The sequence below is a fragment of the Eptatretus burgeri genome, chromosome 6, assembly GCF_056783735.1.
Source record: "Eptatretus burgeri isolate ZD-2024b chromosome 6, Ebu_testis_v1, whole genome shotgun sequence".
Classification (NCBI taxonomy): domain Eukaryota; kingdom Metazoa; phylum Chordata; class Myxini; order Myxiniformes; family Myxinidae; genus Eptatretus; species Eptatretus burgeri.
The window spans coordinates 43,826,335-43,849,359 of record NC_140966.1 but is presented as its reverse complement, the minus strand read 5'-3'; the positions used below and the strand labels follow the sequence as shown (position 1 = coordinate 43,849,359).

At 40.1% G+C, this 23,025-nt stretch overlaps 1 protein-coding gene across 1 annotated transcript in view; it reads right to left on the bottom strand.

Moving 5' to 3' along the window:
* Nucleotides 1-23,025, bottom strand: part of LOC147024653 (RNA binding protein fox-1 homolog 3-like) — a gene marked incomplete at its 5' end in the record, with an annotated part of 388,350 nt that overhangs the window by 78,333 nt on the left and 286,992 nt on the right. Inside the window, 2 exons of the mRNA XM_085884766.1 lie at nucleotides 3,071-3,131; nucleotides 20,622-20,714. Of these exons, the coding sequence (XP_085740892.1) occupies nucleotides 3,071-3,131; nucleotides 20,622-20,714 (154 nt within the window). The remainder of the gene's footprint in view (nucleotides 1-3,070; nucleotides 3,132-20,621; nucleotides 20,715-23,025) is intronic.

Genomic DNA, 23,025 nt, shown 5'->3' with positions numbered 1-23,025 from the left:
GTCCAACAAATCACATATTTTAACCCCAAAATAAGAGGTAGCACAAGGGCTACAGTATGTGAAAGTTATACCTTTAGTTTAAATTTGTAAAATAAATGAAGAAAACGCTTTTTAAAAAATATTGCTCCCTTCTGATTAAACCTCCTATTTAACTCAGGCAGTGTTCCTTCAAATGGGCTAAAAATCGAGTTTATTTCAAATATTTTTTGAAAATGAGTCCACATTACCGAGTGAGATAAAATGGCTGAACGACAAAGCACAGATTTGTTATTGATCCACCAGCTGAATTAAGAGCATAAATAATCCAGGAAAAATAATATTTCTCACGAAATATTTGCCATGGTTTTTCGCCGAAAGGTGCAAGGCCAGCCATTAACCACCGAGTGTATTTCAGGCAAGACAGCAGTTCAATGGGCTCCTCTGCAGTGCTAAATTAAGGCCGACATAAGCACAGCCAGGCCTTGGACCTTCTATCGACCTTGTGGCCTTGCACGATCAAATTTTCGGCCGATGCCCACAGGTGCTGTTTTCATTCCTTGGTCCAAAGCTGTGATCTGCTGGCCATGCCAGAATGCCATTAGAAACCCCATCTACAATCTGTTACCCCCTGGATTAGTTCAGCAATCAAATGTATGTTTCTTACCATGAAAAGGCACATGCTCTCAACCACAATATCACGATTTGTTTTCCTTCTGTATGCATGAATATTGGCTGAACTTTGGAATAGATATCAATTTTCTTAACAATAAGGTCATCCCAAAAGCTTTGTCATTTTTACTTTATCAAATACACACAGTGATGATAACAGGTATTCATAACATACATTATTAGCTCACCTGGACTTTAATCCGGTGAACGAATGCGATTGAGCAGTGTCTGTAGGTAAGTCATGAGTGAGTGAGTCTGTAAACACTTTAGACATTATCACTTGAACCAAACCCACTATTTTTCTGAAACTTGTATGCAAGCTTCATATCTGATGCGTAACGGAGGTGTATTGACCCCCATCAAAATCTGCACTCATTAACGGGTTGATATTAGGTGTAAAACGCGAGAAAAAAAAATCCTGCTCTAACCGACAGGGGGCGTTGCATCGCAGCACAGCCAAGCCCTCAGCCATAAATATGACCTGTAACCTGGAAAACCATGACTTATAAACATGTATCACGGTAATCAGCATTGAGAGGGCTTCCATTCAATGAATCACATGACCAGATACTGCACATGAACAAAATTTTGATGCTTATGACGTCATTGACCATTGCTCCTGATCCAGGTGAGCTGATCCAGGTAAGCTGGTCCGACCCATTGGCCTATTTTTCTACATAGTCTTCGTTTTCTCAAATAATTTAGTCTACCCTTTGTTGTGATGCATACGTTTCTTCATTCCAGCAGAGAATTCTTCCTTCTGAAGTATTCTCAAGACAATGGATATGGTTGTGCTGATGTAATCAGCTCATGCAAAATGTCTTCCCTTGATCTTTTGCAAGATGGACAATACATGAAAGTCACATAATCTTATGTACAATAACTCGGATGAGTGAAACAAACCTTCTCGTACTCGGATTCCAACAGGTCATGAACAATGTATTTTGTGTGTGGTACTCCATTATCATGAAGAAGAATGAAGTTGTTCTGCATATCAGTTTGATTGCTTTCTCCACAACGAAGCTTGCAGTTGGCCACACAATAACATGGGAGTTTTAGTCTCCATTCACTGTTTTACTCTGAAGAACTACCCAATCCAAAAGAAATATCACCATAATCATAAAAAATATGAGCACGGGTCCTGAAGCTCACCAGGTTCAGGAGCAACAGTCACTGACGTCATAAAATATCGAAATTTTGTTCATGTGCAGAATATGGTCACGTGATTCGTTGAATGGAAGCCCTCTCGAAGCTGATTACAGCAATAATGTTTACAGGTCATGTGTTTGCAGGTTACAGGAAAAAAAAATTGGCTGAGGGTATGGCTGTGCTGCTGTTGCAAGACCAACGGTTAGAGCAGGAATTTTTTTTTTGTGTCATAGGCCTGATTTCAACCTGTCAATGAGCGCAGATTTTGATGCGGTCAATATACCTTCATTCGGCATCAGATATGAAGCATGTGGCTAAATTTCATCAACATCGTGTGTTTGATTCAAGCGATAATGACTGAAGTGTTTTCAGACTGACTCACTGACTGACTGACTAACTGACTTACCGACGGACACTGCTCGATCACATCTCACCAGGCTGAAGTGCAGGTGAGCTAAAAATGATGTGGAGTACATTAAACATTCCTTGTTGATTTTCTTTTCTAAAAAGGGAGACAATGAAGCTGTTGAACTAGTGGATTAAGTGCATCAATTCGAACAAAAACCGTTGTGTATAACTGTCATAAAAATTACCATTTTCAAAAGGGAAAGGAGGCTAGAACAAAAAGTTAGGGAAGCAGGGGGGGATCATTGTATTTCGTCATGGTCTGGTATATTAGAAATGGCAAAATGGGTGGAAATGTTCCAACAATCTGACAATCCCACATGTCATATCCTTCATTTTTGGCTTGTAGTCCATTAGGTGAATTGTAACAATCAGTTAGGCCATAAAGTCTGAAACTGCCATCCAAGACTGTGCCTCTAAGCTTTTACAAACCTACATGATAACTGTACAGAGTCTATTTTGGGTAAGAATCCATGATGGTCACATATGCTCAAATATATTTCATTCCTACAATGATTATTCTGACATTTTTCTTGAAACATACTTGTGTGTTTCTTACAACCACATTACAGTTGGCTTTTAGTGATGCCAAAGGCCAAGGAAGCTCTCCTGTGTACAGTGAGCCTTGCTTCTGCCAAAATATAGTTCTCCAGCTATGTTCATCTCGTGTTAAGTCACCCAAGTGAAACAATATCATTGGGACAAAATGCATTCACCTACTCCATTTTCACTTACCGGATTATAATAATAACAATATTGATATATAGAAGAGCAGTGCTGAAGAAGCACAGATGTTCCAGGCATGCGGTAGACAACAGGCAAGTAATCAGGCAAGCATGCTCGCAAGCAGGAAGGCGATTGATCTCACCGTTAGTATAGGAGTTTGCAGTTTTTTTGTTTGTCATCACACGAGCAGTGGCATTGTTAACCTGGGAACAGGGCGAAGCAGGTTTATGCGGAGTTAGACACCAGCCCCACAGACATTGACAAACATAGATGCAGCCCCTCTCCCTTCCCCACTGTAGAAGCGACACGTGCAAACTCCAGTCATGCAGCTTGTGCCATCTCCTGCAGAATGAATTGGAGTACCACCAACGCTCAAACATGGTCCATTTTTCACATCCAATGAGCGAGTGACCTCGGCACATTCACTGCTATGTTTGGTGGTACAAGTTAGCAGGATTTTGGTGAAATATGTTTGACAAGAACAGGATGTGAGATAAACATGATAAAATCCTGTACTTTTTCTTCCATGCAAAATCCAATTTCTTAGTTGCATATCAAAGGAAAGGATGATAATGCTTATCTGTGTTATCATGTGTGTATGCCTGGTGTGTTAACAAATGGAGCCACTAATCAAGAGCATGAAGGAACCACTGACATATTATGTACGTATAAAATGTGGTTGAGTAAACAAAGGGAAAGAGGGGAAGTATATTTGAGATAAGAGAAATCGAAATGTATCTGGGAGATACAATATATGATAACTGATATAGATATTAGAAATGGGGGCATTGGGAAAGGAAAAATAGAAAGGAAGCTAAAAAGAGAGGAGATGGAAGAGAGGGGATGGAAGAGGAATGTTTCAGATGTGATGGAGTGAAAGGTCCAAAATTCTACTATTTGTGCATTTATGATTATGTAGATATCCCCAAATGCAAAATTCAGTCACAGAGATAAAGAAAGAACAAACAACACATAAATAATCTTAAAGGCAGTTATGTAACATTTACTCATAAAATTGCAATGTTTTCACATCATGTACAGAAAACCTTGAAGAATTTAGGTGCAATGTGAAAACAAATAAAATAAATATATAAATTTAAAAAAGGGATATAACAAGAGAACAAGATATAGAGGGTGAGAGTGAGAAAAAGGAAGAGAAAGGAACAGCAACAAAACAATGGCCAAGGGAGCAAGAGCAGCAGTGCTGACTGTTGTTGGAGGTGGATCTGCTCGTAATGAGCCTCAAAAGGAAGCCAAGCAAAGGACAACAGTTGGTGCTCAATTCATCGCACGTTTTATGGCAATATGTTTTCAGAGGTTGTTGGGCCATGGACTCTCCAGTGACATCTTATAACATCTGCTGTCTCCCCAGAGCCAGCTTTTTGGATTTCTGAATGCACACTGTAAATCTGCATACATGTTCATGTGTACGTGACCATATTTGTTCACATGTCAATGAAATCTGAATTGAAAGTCTCTTATTGAGGAAAATGGATCACAAATTTGAGATGCACTAAAATGAAAATAAACTAGATACGACAATAGAAATACGTCTGCTTTTCTACTCTCGAGTCCAAAACAGTCACAACGTTACTTTTCATCATCGATGAACATGAAAGCCTGATTTCTTTGAAATATTGAACTCTGTCCCAAATTCACCAAATTAATGCTTGAAACAACAAGCTTGACTTGAAGACCTCCAAAATAATCAATGCAAATTTTCTATGTAAATATGTATCATTTTGCGTGGCTCCCGGAAAGGGTTATAATGAAAATATGGAGAATATTCATGAATAATTGGGTTAAAATGTCAGAGAGTAAAGTCACAGAAAGTAGAAATCGGCCTGATTCGCCTGCCCACCATGCATCATCACAAGACAACCGGGTTTTGTAATTGCTTCTGTGTTTCTTTATTTACTATTTGAGCTTCATTGTCTCTGCAGGCCATAACTGTTTCATAATTTGAGTTTTTTTTAATCGAATTTTCAACAAACATTCATTATGAGAATATGGAGAACACGAATAAATTTTCCATTTTTATTTTTACCTGTTGTTTTCATCAAATTTGTTTGAGCAGAGAGTGGACATGGTTGGGCATTTTGAGATGCTTTCTAATTTGTTTACTTGATTATATTAAAAGGTACGAAATTATATGGTCGTACCACAGCCAATAATTTTTTTTCATCATCCCCTTTGCTCTTCCTTCTTTAAATTAAAAAAATAATTATGTATGCACTCACTCATGCCAGTGAAATGCCATGATGCATTTATCGAGTCAGAAGGGTCATATTTTGGTACATATACTGCACATATATACAGTGTGTGTATATACATATAAATATATATATATATATATATATATATATATATATATATATATATATATATATATACACACTCACACACACACACATGTAAACACACACACACACGTATATAAGCGCACACATGTATGCTTAGCGGACTATGCTTACACATTGTAAGCAATAATGAACCGTGCTTTCCCATTGTCTTGGGTTGCTCACCTGCATTTGATTTTTCATTTGTTAATTTTCTTTTTTTTGCATTTATTTATATTTTCATTTGGTTCTTTCTGATGGTTCTATGATTTGTTCTGGTGTGTTGGCTTTGATGTCCACTGGCATGCAAAATTTCAAATTTCTTCATCACCTGGAAGGTATAAATCTTTAATATCAGTCAGGTAGTGAGTCAGTGAGACGTGTGTGTGTGTGTGTGTGTGTGTGTGTGTGTGTGTGTATCATAGACTCCTATAGAGAAGGACTGGAACCTCCCATGCTCGGGGTTTGTAACTTGTGTCTGAAGGATTAACTTGAGTCCGGGGCAAAAATGACTTATAGAAGGGCTAAAGACACGATCTCGGGATCCATATAGGGGTTTTTGAGGACAGCGAGTTCAATAGTGTCATTTTTAACACCACCTGAGGTCATCTTCAAGGTCAAAAGGTCATATTTCAAGGTCAAATTACTGAATTTTGGTATTTTTTGCCCGTTTTTGTGTCTAACTCATAAACGGCGAGAGATGGCTGATTGTAATTAGATGCAAGTGTGTAGAGCTGTCAAACTTTGATATTTATTGTCATATATCGTATGACATAAACATTATATGCATGTCACAACACTATGCCTATTACAACTATGTCTATGTCTATCACTAGTTGGAGAGCTTTTCTTGCCTCCTGAGGCATCCCAAAGCTTTTTCTTTGTCACTTACATTGAGGACATGAGTTTTCAATGGAATGTTAGCTAAAGTAGTACGTGCAGCATTACTACTAGCTAAAGGTGCATCTACAGAGGATAACAGCTCAGCAAAATTAAATCTGCAACGCATTTTAGTCTTGTCATACAAATTATCGGCATTATGTACAAAAAAGACGGTGGACATAGTCGGCACACTCAATCCACCTCTATTCAAATTATCTAGAAACTCAGATGACACCTCGTTTCCATCTTCATCATCAATGATCTCCTCCATACTAGTGCTATCTCCATATTTATGAATAAGGTGTCCGGCCAAATAAACTACTTTATGCTTAAGGGCATCGTCAGACCCCAAGAGATCCTGAGTGTCTTGAGGAGTAATCTCATCAATGAGTTCACTTCGCTCATCTGGATTTATGGAAGTTGTGCAGTTGTTGTCGCAATCAATCACACGAGAACAAGATTCGGGCATAATGTCATGCTTAATGAGTGTTTGCAAATTTACAATTTTAGCTGCAGCCATAATGTCAACTACGTCAATGTAGAAGTTTCCACTGCTTCTTTGCCTGGCTTAGCCAAAAAACTTTTCCAAGGCTTCATCTGCAAATATAGCAGGAAGAACGTAGTCAAAGTCTTTCTCTGCCAGAAGCAATTTGGCAGCATCCACATTATTACGTGTGGACACAGTGAAGGCTTCAGCAGTTTGCTGAGTTAGCTTCAGCTTACGACCACCACCTCGTTGCCATGCGCAGGTAGATATAATTTGGCAGGCCTGCTCCAGCCTCGTGAAACTTGTACAGTCTGCTGTTCAAGGCTATCTGGATTCGTCGCGCAGATGGATAGCTGAGAAACGGTCTTTCACATTTATCATCTTGAACCACTCACTCATTATCTGGGTGAGGATGAGTGTGCCTTCGCTGATGCCCAGTGAGTCCTTGAAGGTCTTTAAAACAGCGACAGTCTTGTCATTGAACACTTGGCATACCAATGGTACGCTCTGGCGTTGAAGGGGCTTGGGGAAAACAGCGGTGCGCGTCAGCTTGGTGAAGCGAATAGGAGTAGCCCGGTCGATCTCATAAACCTTCTGAATATCACTCCAGTAAGTTTTGTACTCATTACCATCTACGACAATTGAGAGTGTCTTGCCATCAACAGTAATCCAGTTGTTGCGAACATTTTTGAAGATGTGCACGTAGTCTAAGAACATAGATTGCTCTTGAATTGACAGCACTTGGCAACTTCCTGGTCCTCCAAGTTTTGAATAAACACTGCGGTTGGTATTGCAATTGTCACATATCAAAGGAATCACAGTACCGCCAGCACCAACTACAGCTGATGCAGCTTCGATAAGGAGTTCCTTCAGCTGATCGGTAGTTAGTTTTTTGCAGGGCAAAATGCATAGAATAGCATGGACCACCGAAATGGCAGGCAACTTCAACAACCATAGCATGTGAAGCAAGCATTTCGTGTTCACCACCCGCTGCTGCATTTTGAGCATATCCTACAACATGCCCTCCAGAAAATTGCAATGTCTCGACCAGCTTTACCTCGTCAAACATTAATTTGACCAAACGCTGCTGTGGTTTAAGCTGGTCGAACAAGGTTTTGAGGTTGGAGTCCTGCTGACTACTAGCAAGCATCTGTTTTACCTTTTTTGTTGATGGTAGAATGATTAAGCCAGATCGACTAATCATTTTGTATGCACTGGGTGATATGTTGTGAAGCTGCATTGCGAAAATCATAGTATCAGTATCAAATCGGCGACGATCAAGAGGTTTGAACATAAGATGCAGCTGCGACAGAAGGAAGGTGAAATGAGGAAGCTCGTATGCCTCAATGTAAGTGACAAAGAAAAAGCTTTGGGATGCCTCAGGAGGCAAGAAAAGCTCTCCATCTAGTGATAGACATAGACATAGTTGTAATAGGCATAGTGTTGTGACATGTATAATGTTTATGTAATACGATATATGACAATAAATATCAAAGTTTGACAGCTCTACGCACTTGCATCTTATTACAATCAGCCATCTCTCACCGTTTATGAGTTAGACACAAAAACGGGCAAAAAATACCAAAATTCAGTAATTTGACCTTGAAATATGACCTTTTGACCTTGAAGATGACCTCAGGTGGTGTTGAAAATGACATGATTGAACTCGCAGTCCTCAAAAACGCCTATATGGATCCTGAGATCGTGTCTCTCACCCTTCTAGAAGTCATTTTAGCCCCAGACTCAAGTTAATCCTTCAGACTCAAGTTACAAACCCTGAGATCGTGAGGTTCCAGTCCTTCTCTATAGGAGTCTATGGTATGTATACATATATATATATATATATCGAAACATGTAGAGTGTGACAAGCACTCCTCCGATCTCCACTGGACATAGTCCTTCACCAAAGCGTCACCTCTAACCCATAGGCCTCGGCCCGGTGACTGCCAAACAGACTCATATTTCATGGTCAATATCAGTTAAACATCAAATGGAGCCACCTATCTGGATTTCAGGCTTGTTTGCCCTCATCAGGACAGCATATTGATTAATATCAAACCAATACACCTTTTTCTTGTCGTTCAATTGAATTTAGAATGGAATTAAAATAAATACAATTCAAATTAAAAGGAAGACCAAATAGGTGCAGTCCTGCATTGTAGTCATCAGAATGAACCCAAACAAGCAAAAAGCAAAGATGAAGTTATCAAGAGGAACCTGGATAGGATTTGCCTTTCAGCAGCTACTCCTCCCCTCAAACCCATCCAGGCACAGCCAAATGAGCCTTATTCAAAATAAAATAAATAAATAAAAAAGAACCCAGATCAAATTTTTTTTTAATGGCTGCCAGACCATGCATCCGATCAAGTTGAAACTTAAAACATATATTCCCTATACTAGATCATAATTGTAGAGTTTCATGTCGCTTGATTAAGCAGTTCTGGAGAAAACATTATTTAATATTCTTCTTCAATCCATAATGTCTGACAAATCATGTGACCTATCAATTATTCCTCAACAAAATTGTACACCCATGGCTTGGAGAAAATTTGCGTGTAGTTTCCTTTCGATCTGTACAGCTGTTCTGGAGAAGAATATTTTTGATAGGTTTTCGGGTATATCCAACATGGCTGCCAAACCATGTTACATATGATGTCATATGTGTGAACCTTTTGTGTTTTCATATATAAGCTGTCATATGTGTAAAGTTTTACCTCGATTTGTTTAGCCACTTTAGAGAAGAAGATTTTTGAAGGTTTAAAAAAAACAACAATATGGCTGCCAAATCATGTGACCGATGATGTAATGAAAATTTTTTCTGTGGACCATTTTATCCCAAGATGACCCTCAAAATTTTTCATACTGATCAGATGTGGTGTTCTACATAAGCAATTATGACATCATAATGAGGCCACCTATGACCTCATTAGAAAAAATCAAACTCATTATCCAGGAGGAGTACTTGCGCTGTGCCAAGTTTCAATTTTTCCCTTCGTGTATTTTCAGAGATGCAGAGGTTCAAAGTTTTTCCATTTTTCTCATATGGCTGCCACACCACGTAACCTATGACATCATAATTATCACTAAAACATTCTACATGAGTAGTCCCATCAATGGTGAAAATTTCTTCTCAATCCAACAAGCAGTTGTGGAGAAAACCACGAAAGTTCTGTGCGGACAAACAGACAAACAGACAAACAAACAAACAAAAAAACAAATGGACCCAAAATACAATACCTTCTCCTTTGGCGAGGGTGATAATGACATTTACAAGAAAGGCAAGATTAATTTCAAGGCTGGTCTCCTTCTCTCCAACTAGTCTGCTTCCTCAAAATATTGGTGATGCCTCATCATGTCGGTCCCTGAGGCTCCTCTTCCATCCCCTCGCTCACTTCAAATGGCCTCACTTCAGACCCTGTTTGAGAAAAGGCAAAATGTCTGAACTCAGTGTTTGCCTTCAATTTTTTTGTTCCCAATCATCCTGACGTTTTATCCACTGCCTTCTTCTCAATGAAACCTCAGCCCCTCACACTCACCACCTTCTTCACTCTGTGTCTTTCACACACGAAGAGGAAGAGGAAGTTAGGTCCAGCCTCGACTCTTCATTGGCGATGGTCCAGAGGGCGTCAATGCCCATGTTTTGAAATCTTGCTCTGCTGGTCTTGCTTCTCCTATGTCTATTCTCTTCAGGCTGTCCTCCTTTGGCTTCTTCCTGTCAGCCCAGAAGTCCATCAAGATAGACCCCATTCAAAAAGTAGTAAAAGCAGATGTTCTCATTTAAAGGCCAGTAAGCTTTCTTCCATTTACAAACACAGTCAATACAGTCTGACATCCTGCCTTGCTCTCCAATCTCTATGCCTATGGCATTCAAGGCCAACTCCACCCATGGCTTATTGACTTCCTCTACTCTCATAGCGAACTTGTGACTCTAAACGGAATCCTTTCATCTCCTCTCCCTGTCAAGACCAAGGCAGTGTTCTGAGCACAGTCCTTTTCTTGATCTTCATAATTGATCTTTCTGACTCTGGAAAATCCCCTTTATCTATTTGCTGATGACTCCACCCTTGGTCATGACATCCCTCATCCTTCAGACAGACAGGCCTCTTCCTTCTCTGCAGACCTTGACAAAATCAAAAGCACATGAAACACTTAGAATACGTCTTCCAATCCAGACAAATCTCACACTTACTCTTTCTCTCTGTCTCTTTCTCACTGGAAGGACAGTTTAGAAAACCCTCTCATCGACTTTTTAAACAAATCTCTTTGGGAAGTTCAGTCACTCAAACTGCTGGGTGTCACCATCAGCAATGAACTTTCTTGGGCAAACCACATTTTAAAGTTGCCTTTCAAAGCCATATAGTCCGAGTGTTGGCCAGAAAAGCGTGCATTAGGGTCCGCACAATGTTTTTCTGCATTTTCGTGATCACCAGACCATCTGAATAAATATTCCGATTGATGCCACTCTGGCACCCTTGAACATTTTTGTCGAAAACCATGAATATGCAAATTAGCGGTGGCCATTGTCGAAATTACTATTTTTCTTAATATCTCCAAAAGTAAGCATCCAAATAGACTGGTTGAGGTGTCTACACCCATGTTTTTAGGGTCACTGGTCATGATAAACCCACTGAAAATTTAAAAACATTTAAATTTAGGTCATTAATATGCAAATTAGCAGTCGCCATTATCAAAATAAAAATGTATTTCAATATCTCCAGAAGTAAGCATCCAAACAGCCTGATTGAGAGGCAAAACCCATGTTTTTAGGGTCACTGGTCATGACAAACCCACTTACAATTTGATAACATTGAAATTTAGCTCATTAATATGCAAATTAGCATAACCCTACCCCCTGAATTTGTCCGTGCCAATCGGTGTTTTTGCAGTACAGTTATACAACAACAACAAAACTGTTTGAAAATAACTTGCGCAGAGCCGTTTATCCCCATTACAGTTGTGAAGAAATGGCTGACATCAGCAGATCAACAGCATGAACTGTTTCTGGTCAAGTAAGTTGAGGTTTGTAATGTAATGAAAGAAACATGGAGAACTGAGTTTTCAGTAAGAGTAATGTCTTCTGATACAGGAGAATGATCGATATGATTTGCAAGCAAGTTTTTATTATTATTATTTAACATGATCTGTCTGAAAGCAACTGTGTATTTTTTTGATTTTTCAAAGTACACAGAGTGGAAGCTGTTTCCTGAGAATTTTAAAAATACGAACAAAGAAATTAAATGTTTATAATTACCTCTATTGTTACAGGTTGAGGCTCCATCACCATGGGAGACTGTTTCTTCAGTCCCTGCAATGTAACTAAGCTGGAAAACCTCTGGTAACAGTTGGTCCAGACAGAGTGCGAAGTATCATCCGGTCAAGCAAAGCAAGACAAGATGGTATACATGAAGAGCTTGAACAGAGATTACAGGCGAACAAATCTACCGAGCTCAAATGCCATGGAGACTGTGTGTCAACGTACACATCACACTCACACATAGAAAGACACTTGAAACGAATGAGTAATGTCTGTTTAGAAGATGCTTCAACAAGCAAAAGAAGCCGCCATTCAAAGACGACAGTATTTGACTTTAAAGAACATTGCATTTTTTTGCGGAGAAAAGTGCATCATGGACTTTGATAAGAAGAATCCTAATCGTTGGCAGCGAGTTCTCCTTTGTAGGACTGCAGATCGTGTTGATTGGACAACTTTCAAACAAACTATTCTAGATGTTATCGATTCCCGCCAGAATGAAGAAGGACGCCAGGTCAAGATACGATTAATGGGCACAATCAGCGATCTTCATGCTGCTGATGCGAGATATCACGATGACTGCAGAAAGTCCTTCATGGCACCCCATTCTGTTGCAGCAGCAGCACACAGTGGCAGAGAAACTCAGGACATTGAGTCAGCTCTCAGTTATACCATCCTATCGATGAAAAACGACATGTTGTGCATCTGGAATTCAGTAGAAGTCGACAATATGTACAAGGACCAATGGATCATGAAGGAAAGCGATACTCTCGACAAACCCTGTTATACAAATTGTTGGATATACTTGGCTCTGAGCTTCTGGTTCTGTCTGGTGAAGGTGTTGCTAGTTTAATCTTGTTTCGCAGTCGAGCGTCTACTGCGATCAACTTAGTAGCATCAGATGAAGATGATGCCATTGGTGTTTCCAGAGAACGAATTGCCAAGAAGGTTTCACAGGAATCTAAGCAGTTGTTGACCGACCCCAGTTCCTATCAGACTAGAATTAATATAGATATTGCTAATGAAGCAGTGAGTTCAACCCTTCAATTGCTACTCTCCAAAATATCAGCGAAACTGGACTGTACACTTCCAGGAGCTCTGGTAGGAAACATTACAACAAATATGATCACCAATCGGCCAACTACACTCCAAATAGCACTGGGAGTTCAAGTCAGTCGTAAAAGCCTCATCGAGCAGCAGTGTGACCACTCCTTGGCTTTTTTCACAAGATCTTGGCTATTCGTTGTTCACCTTGGCATCTTGGTTTTCTACAGGTTTTCTTGGCATATGGGTTTTCTATTATCATCGCTTTTCCGAAACCTTGTGAATTCTTGGCTTTTTCATTGGCTCACCTTGGCATTTATGAAAATGAGGAGTGGTCACACTGTCGAGCAGTTGTACAACTATCGTGTGACCTGTTTCTATGATGAGTTTCAGCGTTTCAAGGGATCAGCAGCAAAGGCTGCAACTGTTCACTCCGGGATTAGGGGAACCGCCAATGCTGAATGTGGCCTCGGTCAGGTTGTTTCTGACAACTTCGACACAAATATCTCATCCCAGAATGGATTCGTTTCAACACATTCTCTTGCAGTACTACTTACCATAAAAGATCAGGAGATATCTTCCACATCTGAAGATGAAGCCATCATCGGACGATTGACCCGTGATGAAATGAAGACACCTGTGACAGAAGACATTTTGGTTCAAGGGACCTGAGAAACCAGCGATGCCAGTTGAAGAAGCCACATGTTTGGTGTTTCCTCTCCGCATATTGGCTCATCAAGCTATACAACATAGGAGAGTTCAAAATATGGATTTCTCTTTTCTGAAGCAAATCACTTCTGATCAGAATACACCAGAGTTTGGTGGCTTTAATACGAAGCTCTGTAGAGAGCAAGGATGATCCATCCAACCTGCAACGAGGGCCATTTATACACTACTCATAGATATGGATCCAGCTGATCCAGACACGATGTTTACAGCAATGGAGGAGGGAAAACGCTTGACCGCGGAGTGTGGACAAACCGTAACCATCTTCACAAACGACCAACAGCTGTATCGAGTGGCCGTTGATGTTAAATGGGTTTATCCTGAGCGATTTACCCAGTTCATACCAAGGCTGGGCAGCATGCACACCCTTATGAGATTCATCGGTTGTGTGGGGAACTTGATGGCTGAAAGTGAGCTGGAAGACGTGATGAAATCTGCCTTTGGAGGTGTTGCTCATATGCTTGGTGGAAAAAAGTTTCCCCAAAACTTCAGGGCCCTGCGATTGGTGACTGAGGAGGTCCTTCGTTCCAGCGTGGTTCAGGCAAAAAGTCATGAAGACTTAATGGACACTTTTGAAACCAAAGCAACAAAGAGCATGACCACACAACTATGGGTACAGAACCTTGTGAAACCTGTATTCATCATGATGGCGTTTGTTCATCCTGAGCGTGAAGGAGACTGGCCATTGCATCTCTGGGCTATGAAGGAGATGCTCCCTACTTCTTCGTGGCTGAACTTCATCTGCAATGCTGCGTAACAATGGAAGCAACATGTCCTGGACGATCGTTGATCGACAATGGGGCCACTGCCAGAAAGCATGCTGGGATGGTGCAAGACCTACTAGCTTTACACGCACTGACAGGTTGCGACACCATTGCCCAGATGTATGGTGGAGGTAAACTGACTGGCAAGAAGCCACTCGCAGCAGGCCATTCACTTCAAAAACTTGGGAATGTGAATGCATCTATTGACGATGTCATCGCCGAAGCCACTGTGTTCATGGCTGTTCACTATGATAGCAAGGAGAGAAGCAACATGTCTGATGCTCACAAAGAGGTGTGGTCTATGAAGATGGCGAAACCAAATGCCATCAAGGCACCAGACCTAAAGGCTCTGCCACCAACTACAGAGTCCTTTGAACAAAACATGTGACAAGCTCATATCCAGACAGCAATATGGAAGTCAGCTGCTGAGCTGCAGCCACCACCTCTGGATCCCACTCAGTACGGAGGGAAACGTAATGAGGCATCAAGATCATTACTTCCAATTATGCTGCCGCCCAATGTCGCTCTTGCACCACCAGAGATCTTGGAGCTAATACGATGTGGATGTTCCTCCAACAAGCAATGCTACACAGCTCAATGCCGCTGCACAGCAGCCAAGTTACCATGCACAGTTTTCTGTCCGTGCCATGGAGATACTGGCTGCAGGAATGAGCGCACCAAGACAGCTGCTGCACTTGCCCTTGATGATGACTCTGACACTGAATGAGACACCAAGCACTGAAGTAGCCTTCATAAGGTTTACAAACCTGTTATACATATGAACATTTGACTTACACAGGAATGTCTTCTTTTGTTCATGTTGTTCGCTGCTTTCATTGCATACTGTCAAATTGTTGAATCTGTATGAATAATAAAGTGATCTATATTCACAAAGACTGAAGTGTTTTTTTTCTATCTATATGTCTATTTATTTACATTTTCAATAATGGCGACTGCTAATTTGCATATTAATGTGCTAAATTTCAATGTTATCAAATTGTAAGTGGGTTTATCATGGCCAGTGACCCCAAATACATGGGTTTGGACACCTGAACCAGGCTGTTTGGAGGCATATTTCTGGAGATATTAAGAAAATTGTGATTTTGATAAAGGCAACTGCTAATTTGCATATTAATGACCTAAATTTAAATGTTATCAAATTGTAAGTGGGTTTATCATGACCAGTGACCCTAAAAACATGGGTGTAGACGCCTCAACCAGGCTATTTGGATGCTTACTTATGGAGATATTAAGAAAAATAGAAATTTTGACAATGGCCACCGCTAATATGCATATTAATGGTTTTCCAAAAAAATGCTCAATGGTGCCAGAGTGGCATCAATCGGAATATTCATTCAGATGGTCTGGTGATCACAAAAATGCAGGACCCTAATGCAAGGTCATCTTGAAAAATGGTGTTTGACATCTGGACTAATAGCTGCCGACTGGGCATCCTCCTTCATACAAAGTTCTTCCTTGGCGCAACTGAACCCCGATCCACCAACAAGGTACTCAACTGCAGCTTGATGGAGTATTGCTCTCCCCTATTGGCTGGCTCCGCTGCCTCACATTTTGCTCAGCTTTATGCCGTGAAAACTAAGACCTTCAAGATCATTGGAATCTCACGCGCTGAGGCAGAGTCAATGAGCCTTTCACTTTCCCATCGCAGACAGGTCGGTAGTATCTTTGTTTTCTACCGCCTCCTCTCTGGTCTTCGACCCTCTGCTCCTTTCTGTGTTTTGTCTTCTCCAGGTTTCTGCTGGGTGCACATGGTCCACCATCAACCCCCTTCTGGTGAAACTACCTAAATTTGGGATCACTGCTCACCACCACTCATTTATTCCTCTTTTTCCCCACCTGTGGAACAAACTTCCACACTCTCTTCAATATCATTATTTTCTTGATGTCTTCAAGGCAGCTGTTCACCACTATCTCTGATCATCCCCCATCCAAAATCATGAACTTTTCTAACCACGTTAACCCCCACCCCACCCCATGCCTTTCTTCTTCCAAATTTCCAGTTTTTCCTTCCTCAGAATTTCCTTCTGCATCTATCTTGTCCTTTCCTGCCCCCCATTCCTCCTCCACATCCATTGTTTGTCGAATTCTCTCTCTATCTTTGCCTTCAACCCTGCTGTTGGTGTTGCCCCACCTATCCCCCCACTTTCTGCTGTTCCTTTTGTTCTGTTGCATTCTGATCATTTCAGTGTACTCACTCTTCTACAGTACAAATAAGTTTGCTCAGCACCTCTGTGAATAAGAATAAAAAGGATAATTCAATCAGAATAATTCTGCTTATTTTTCATGAATGGTTTTCGGAAAGAAGAGGAAAAATGTTTCACAAATTTACATGAACCATCTTTGTAGTTGATGCTTAACAGGCAAAAAAGGTGAATTCTAAAAAATTTCGGCAACGAAGAAAAATAAAAATGTCAAACACACATCACCTGAAAACTATAGTATGATCTAGTTTTGTGGTGGAAGGTCGACAGGATAGCTCAGAGGAGGTAAACTCACCTTTGAGTTGTCTCGTCTGAGTTTTATTCCCAACAGAATATCTGACTGTAAACCATCCGGTTGTTTTGTATGCAGGACGATGCACCATAAAGTATACTGCCCTTTTGTGGAAGATGTTTAAAGCTTTGTTTTGCTTATGAATGTTAAAGATCTCACGATCCCTTCAAAAAGCAGGCCACTGTATGGCAGTCTCCTGTCTCCTGGCCCTATCATGTCTACACCCAGAGGGGAGAGGGATACCTCAACTTGATGACTCCTCCTGTCTTCATGTTGCTCAACCCATAATTGCGGTCAGGGACAGAAATATAAACAGACAGACTACATGGTGAGCTTCTTGTACAGTTGCATTTAAATACCAGCACCAATAATTTATGCTATTTTAGCAATTTATAAGAAATATTACATCATTATATAATAAGAAATATTAGCCATTTAGAACTGAAGACTGGCCATTATAAATAGGTGGCAACATGATTAGGGTGATTTTCTCTTTCAAAGAATTATCAGTGCGTGAATAATTATCTACATCAGGCAAGAGAATGTATTTTTGAAGGACAGAAAAATACAGATTTATTGTACTTCCTTGGATTTCATTTTGTATGAAACAGTGGAAACCAGAAAGAAGTGAGCAGAGGGAAAGGCATAACCTGTCAACTTAAAAATCAACTTTAAGTTTTAGTCATCAAACCACAAAGCGACATCACAAACATCAACTGCAACAAATTTATTCCTCTGGTCAAGAGTAAGGTAGGGACGGTAGGTAGAAATGATCCAAACACAAAAGACATTTGAGGATTTTTTTGATTTTAATTTAAATGCTTTAGCTTAAAGGTCCACAGAATCAGAAAATCATGTTTGCTTGAATGAATAGATATGGCTTAACTTAACACTTAATAGTTGTTCTTTTCTTGAATCAATATCTTAAAAGGAAGATTTTAATGTTATTTGGTGCCCTTTGACACTCAATTGGCCCTGCTCCTCACATGACGTCATCTCGACATCGGGTTCATACATGTACAGTCTGACAGCATCTTCTGCATAATGATTTTGATGATCGTCGTCATCCTGGGATTCTTGATGAGAAAATAATTATTCGTCAAATTCACTTTCTGACAAGTCCGAAGCGAATTCTGCGGTCGTTATCCATTGCGTGCTGACAATCTTTCCCTCGATTACATCACGGCAGTATATCTGGAATTTTTTTTTTTCGGGGCAATACTCGACGGGTTTGGATTTTAGCTGCAACACCTCAAAAAATTATTACAATTAAAAACTGCATTGAGTTCTTTGTTGTTTCCAACTTAAAAATCAACATACTCATATCAAATTTATTTTTTCTGCTTCTGTGAACCTTTAAGTAATTGAAGTACATTGTTAGTTGGTGTGTGATGTGAAGTGGCAACCTCGATTGGAATTTCATATAAACAACACTACTTCTGCAAGTACCAGAATGTGGAGAACATAGTAAGCTATTTTACCAATTTGGCGGCGAGTATTGATTGCATCCTTTTCTCTGAAACAGAAATCTGGAATAATAAAACCATACATACACCATGGGAAATGAAAAATATCCCTGGATGGATGAGATGTAATGGAAAAGGTTAGACTGAATTATCAAGATTTTGATGTCCTTATCACATGCATGACTTAATCTTTCATTTGATTACTGAAGTAGCATTACCAACATGCAAGTAACACGAAAGAGAGAAACAGAGGAAGTGTTTTGGGTTTACTTTCGAAAAAAGCTGATATATATATATATATATATATATATATATATATATATATATATATATATATATATATATATATATATATATATATATATATATATATATACTGTATATTGTTTTAGATGTGAGATTCCAGGTGTCCTTGTGGGTGTGGAGAATAAGTGATGACAAAAGACAACAGAGATCCAAAACATGCTTGTAAATAGAGAACATTTACGCTTCAGAGATAAACTCTCCATGGCATTTTCATGCCACACTTTGCTATATAGCAAGCACTAATGCATTTGAAATTAAGGCCTTAAATTTTTGCTGTCTCTTCCTTGCTGTAGTCACCTGCAGTGCAGGACAAATCTGGATGCAAATCACCAATTTGTTTCAAAACTGCACATCCAAAACATTTTGCAAGGTCTTGCCACCAATTTTGTTTTGTTGACTGCATGTTTTAATTGGCATGAAAGTCAAGCCTGTTAAACTATGAGAAGAATGCACAATGTGCGATTTTCGCACACCATAGATCATTTCAATGTGTATGTTTAGTGCCAAAAAGGCAACCGTGCCATCAGAGGGTTAATCGCCGAAGCGTTCTGAATGAAGGATTTCATATCAGCGTGCAGAACCCGACAACATCAAGTTCCCATCTCCAGACAAATCCAGGCAGACAAGCAGACAGGCAGACAGGCAACTATGCTCAACAAAAAAGGCTGTCCCAAATTCAGTTCAGGGCACTCAGCATCTCACCACCGAGCTCGGAAAAGGTTAGCATTTTCAAACCACAAACTGTGCACATGCCTGTGAAATATCGAGGGCCTTATACAGGGAGACCAACATGCCTAGTTGTGGCCTTCATCCACAGTAAAACATCCACCATCACACAGCACCGCACCCAGCACACAGCAGGTCGAGCGAGCGGGCAAATGGATGCAGGTGACAAGGCAGGCGAGCTGTTAAGATCCAGATATACTCACCTACTGTATGTCAAGGATCAGTTCTGAAGCTATGCCTGGCACTAACTTGCATTATCATCCAGGCACAAGGGGACAGGGAAGGGAGGGTGGTAAATCTCACTGAAAAAGTTGAGATTGAGAAGAGCTCAAATATTCCAACAGACGTTGGATATAGCCAACCCATTGGTTGGATTTTTAGGTTATGTGTAAGCATACCTAATGTTAGAGCTTCAATATGTTTTATTTTGTCTGCCGTACCTTTTATCCTCAAGAACCCTCATCATGTACTGACACCCACAATGTAATATGTTGTACAATTTGCTTTTTTGCAAGACTCATTCATCCTGCCGACATTGACAATAAAAACTATAAAATATTCTGAAATTGAGTGAAAGGAAACAAACGGAAGTTTTGAATATTTCATCAGAAAATGAAAGAGTCAAACACATCCATTTCTGTCTCGACACAAAGCTGTTCCGGCGGAGTGCGCACCTGATCGGAATAATAAATCGGGGGAAATGTCGCGTGACTGCGCAGGGCAGGGCCGAACCTGCTGACTCCATTACTTTTATGAAACATCCTTATCTGAGGGCAGGTCGGCAAGGTGCTGACTATGGACCTGCATATTCTGCCTACGAACACCTGCACATCACACCTGCCCTCCCACACTTTTCGGCTGAGCATAGACTCCCACATATAATCGAATTACATTGTAACATCAAATAAATGCTCCTTATTCTGAATGTTATGTGAAAGTATAAATGTATAGTATGTGTGCCTAAGTGGTACTAGGTTCGAGGATTTACATGTGATTGTTGTGAAGCATAGAGAAATTCAGACTGACGACGAAGGGAAAGGTGAAAATGAATGGAAGAAGTAAATTGAAGTGAATGATTAAGAAATACATTGAGGTGGATTTTGATGAGGCAAGATGTTGTTGACAGGAGGCTTTATTGGTCCTTATGTGAGTTGATGTAATAACACACAGTGAGTTTGTAGCTAATACCTCAATCTTGCGCCCTTCCACCATACTGCCATGCAGCTTCTCTCGAGCACGTTCAGCATCCCCGCTGCTCTCAAAAGTCACGAAACCAAATCCCTTGGTGAGTTGGTGAGGAGATGGCATTGAAGGAAGGACAACAAATTTGGTGAAAAACATGCAGTCAACTTTGATGCTTCTGACATAACATGTCGTATAAACTGGCATTTAACAACAACTGCTTTGTGATAATTACAAACATTACAATAAATATTAAGCTATTACTTTGACATTTATTATTTGTCAAAACAACCTAAAACAGCTCATGTAATAGTGCTAATTAAGTACAATAAACATATCAGCAAAAGAAAAGTGATCTCAATTTACACATTATTTAATTAATATTGCCCAACACCACGACGTGCGTTTTATAAAACAGCTTGAACTATGTGGCCAAATTAATGTGTATGAATCATGGGTATTATATTTATCAGAATGACATGGTGGTTTAGTTTGAGTGCGACCATGAGGAATTATTTATTGTGAGAGCAATAAACGTTGGCCATATAATGCAGGTTTTACTGCACTAGCACTGCATCAATCACAATTTCATTTCGTATATGGTAGCTTGCCTTTATCCAGGTCATCAGGCAGGAAGACGGGATGCCATGGTGGACTATTCCTCTATATGCATCATTGTTTATTAATGGTATTAATCAAATATTTATGTGGAAATCGGCCCCAAAACCTCAAAGATCCCAAGTCAGATGCTCAGATCACTGACAGTACCACCAACTTCATATACTTCATCCAATATTTATAGACATCAATAAGTGAACTATACAGGATTTGTGCACATCAGTATATGACCATTATTGGATTCATATAATGTGTTCTCCAAGAGAGAATGCAGCAAACACAGACAACACATATGAGCCTTAAAACAGAAGCAGACACACAGAGGGAAGGATTCTTGATGTGCGTAGTGCGCAGAACCCTGACTGGCACCACATTAGGCATTCCCATGGAATAGCAGTAATGGAAGCAGAGGCAGATTAATGAGCACACGCCTCCGCGCTCCCAAAACTGCCGCGCAAGCAGGGTGGAGAGAGTGGAGCGTTGAGTTTCCAGCCTGGAAGAGTTGACTGTTATTATCAATCAGCACCAGGCTTTCCCATCGAGCATCGCATCCACCACGGGGAACCGATTGAACGCACAAAATCAGTTGCAACTGTTTTGATCGACAAATGCGCAAAAACATTGCTGAGCTTACAACCATATTGAATGTAAGTTGCGTGGTGAAATGTGTACGTGTCTACAGTCCATCCGCAGTGAAACCGTCATGTTTGAAATTTGTCTCAAAGAGTTTCGTGCGGTGCAATATCAGATGAAATAGTGGAATAAACACAAGGTGTGTGCAGCGGTTGGATTCAATCGTAGTCTCGTGCTGCTCATCAAAGACATAAATATGAGAAAATGGGCAGGAGTAATTAGCAGCCAGCATTTCATCTCATAAACAACAAGCCACTGCAAAAACATACGATGGAGATCCAATAAATTAAGCAGTCCATGGAAGGGATTCAGTGTTAAAGGAGAAGGTGAGGGGAAGAGGGGGATGGGGACTGAAAGCCGAGCAGAAAGAAAAAAGTGAGGACAGGAAAGGGGGGGTGGAAGAGACATAGACTGGTGTGTGAGAGAGAGATGAGAGAGAGAGTGAGAGTGAGAGTGAGAGTGAGAGTGAGTATGTTTTAAGAGCTTGTTTGGAGATAATTTTGGGTAGGTTAATGATGTGTTCAGTAGTATTTATGGTACAATTGGTAAGTCTTCCTCAATAAGTCTTTGGAAAATTAAGATAATTCCCAAAATTAGGTCGTCCATGCCTTGTTGGCCTTTCATGTATTAAAGGTTTGTGAGCCAAGAGGAGAACACTGCAGATCGTTCCATCTGGGCTCCTCTTCTTGGCGTACTTGTGGTTATTCCAAAGCTTGAGTTCCTGCAGCTGGGAGTTTTGGCAGCCTGATAGAAAGATGGCTTTGATTGTGTGCTGAAGAAATGTCTATCTGTCCATTTGCTTGGGCTCTCTTGTCATAAACTATAATGTTGGGCTGGTTGTCTCTGTCGACAATGAGAACTGTGGTGTTTGGAAATGATTAAATTTGAACAGGATGTGCATAGGTGTGTGTGTGTGTGTAGTATGTATGTATGTATGTATATATATATATATATATATATATATATATATATATATATATATATATATATATATATATATATATATATATATATATATATATCCAGTGCCGATATGAAGTCTACACCCCCCTTTCAGAATTTTCATCTTTTGTTGCCTTGAGCCTGGAATTATATTGCCATAAATCAGACTTTTTACACCTATGTTTGCACATCGTAACCCACAACTTCCAAGTGAAAA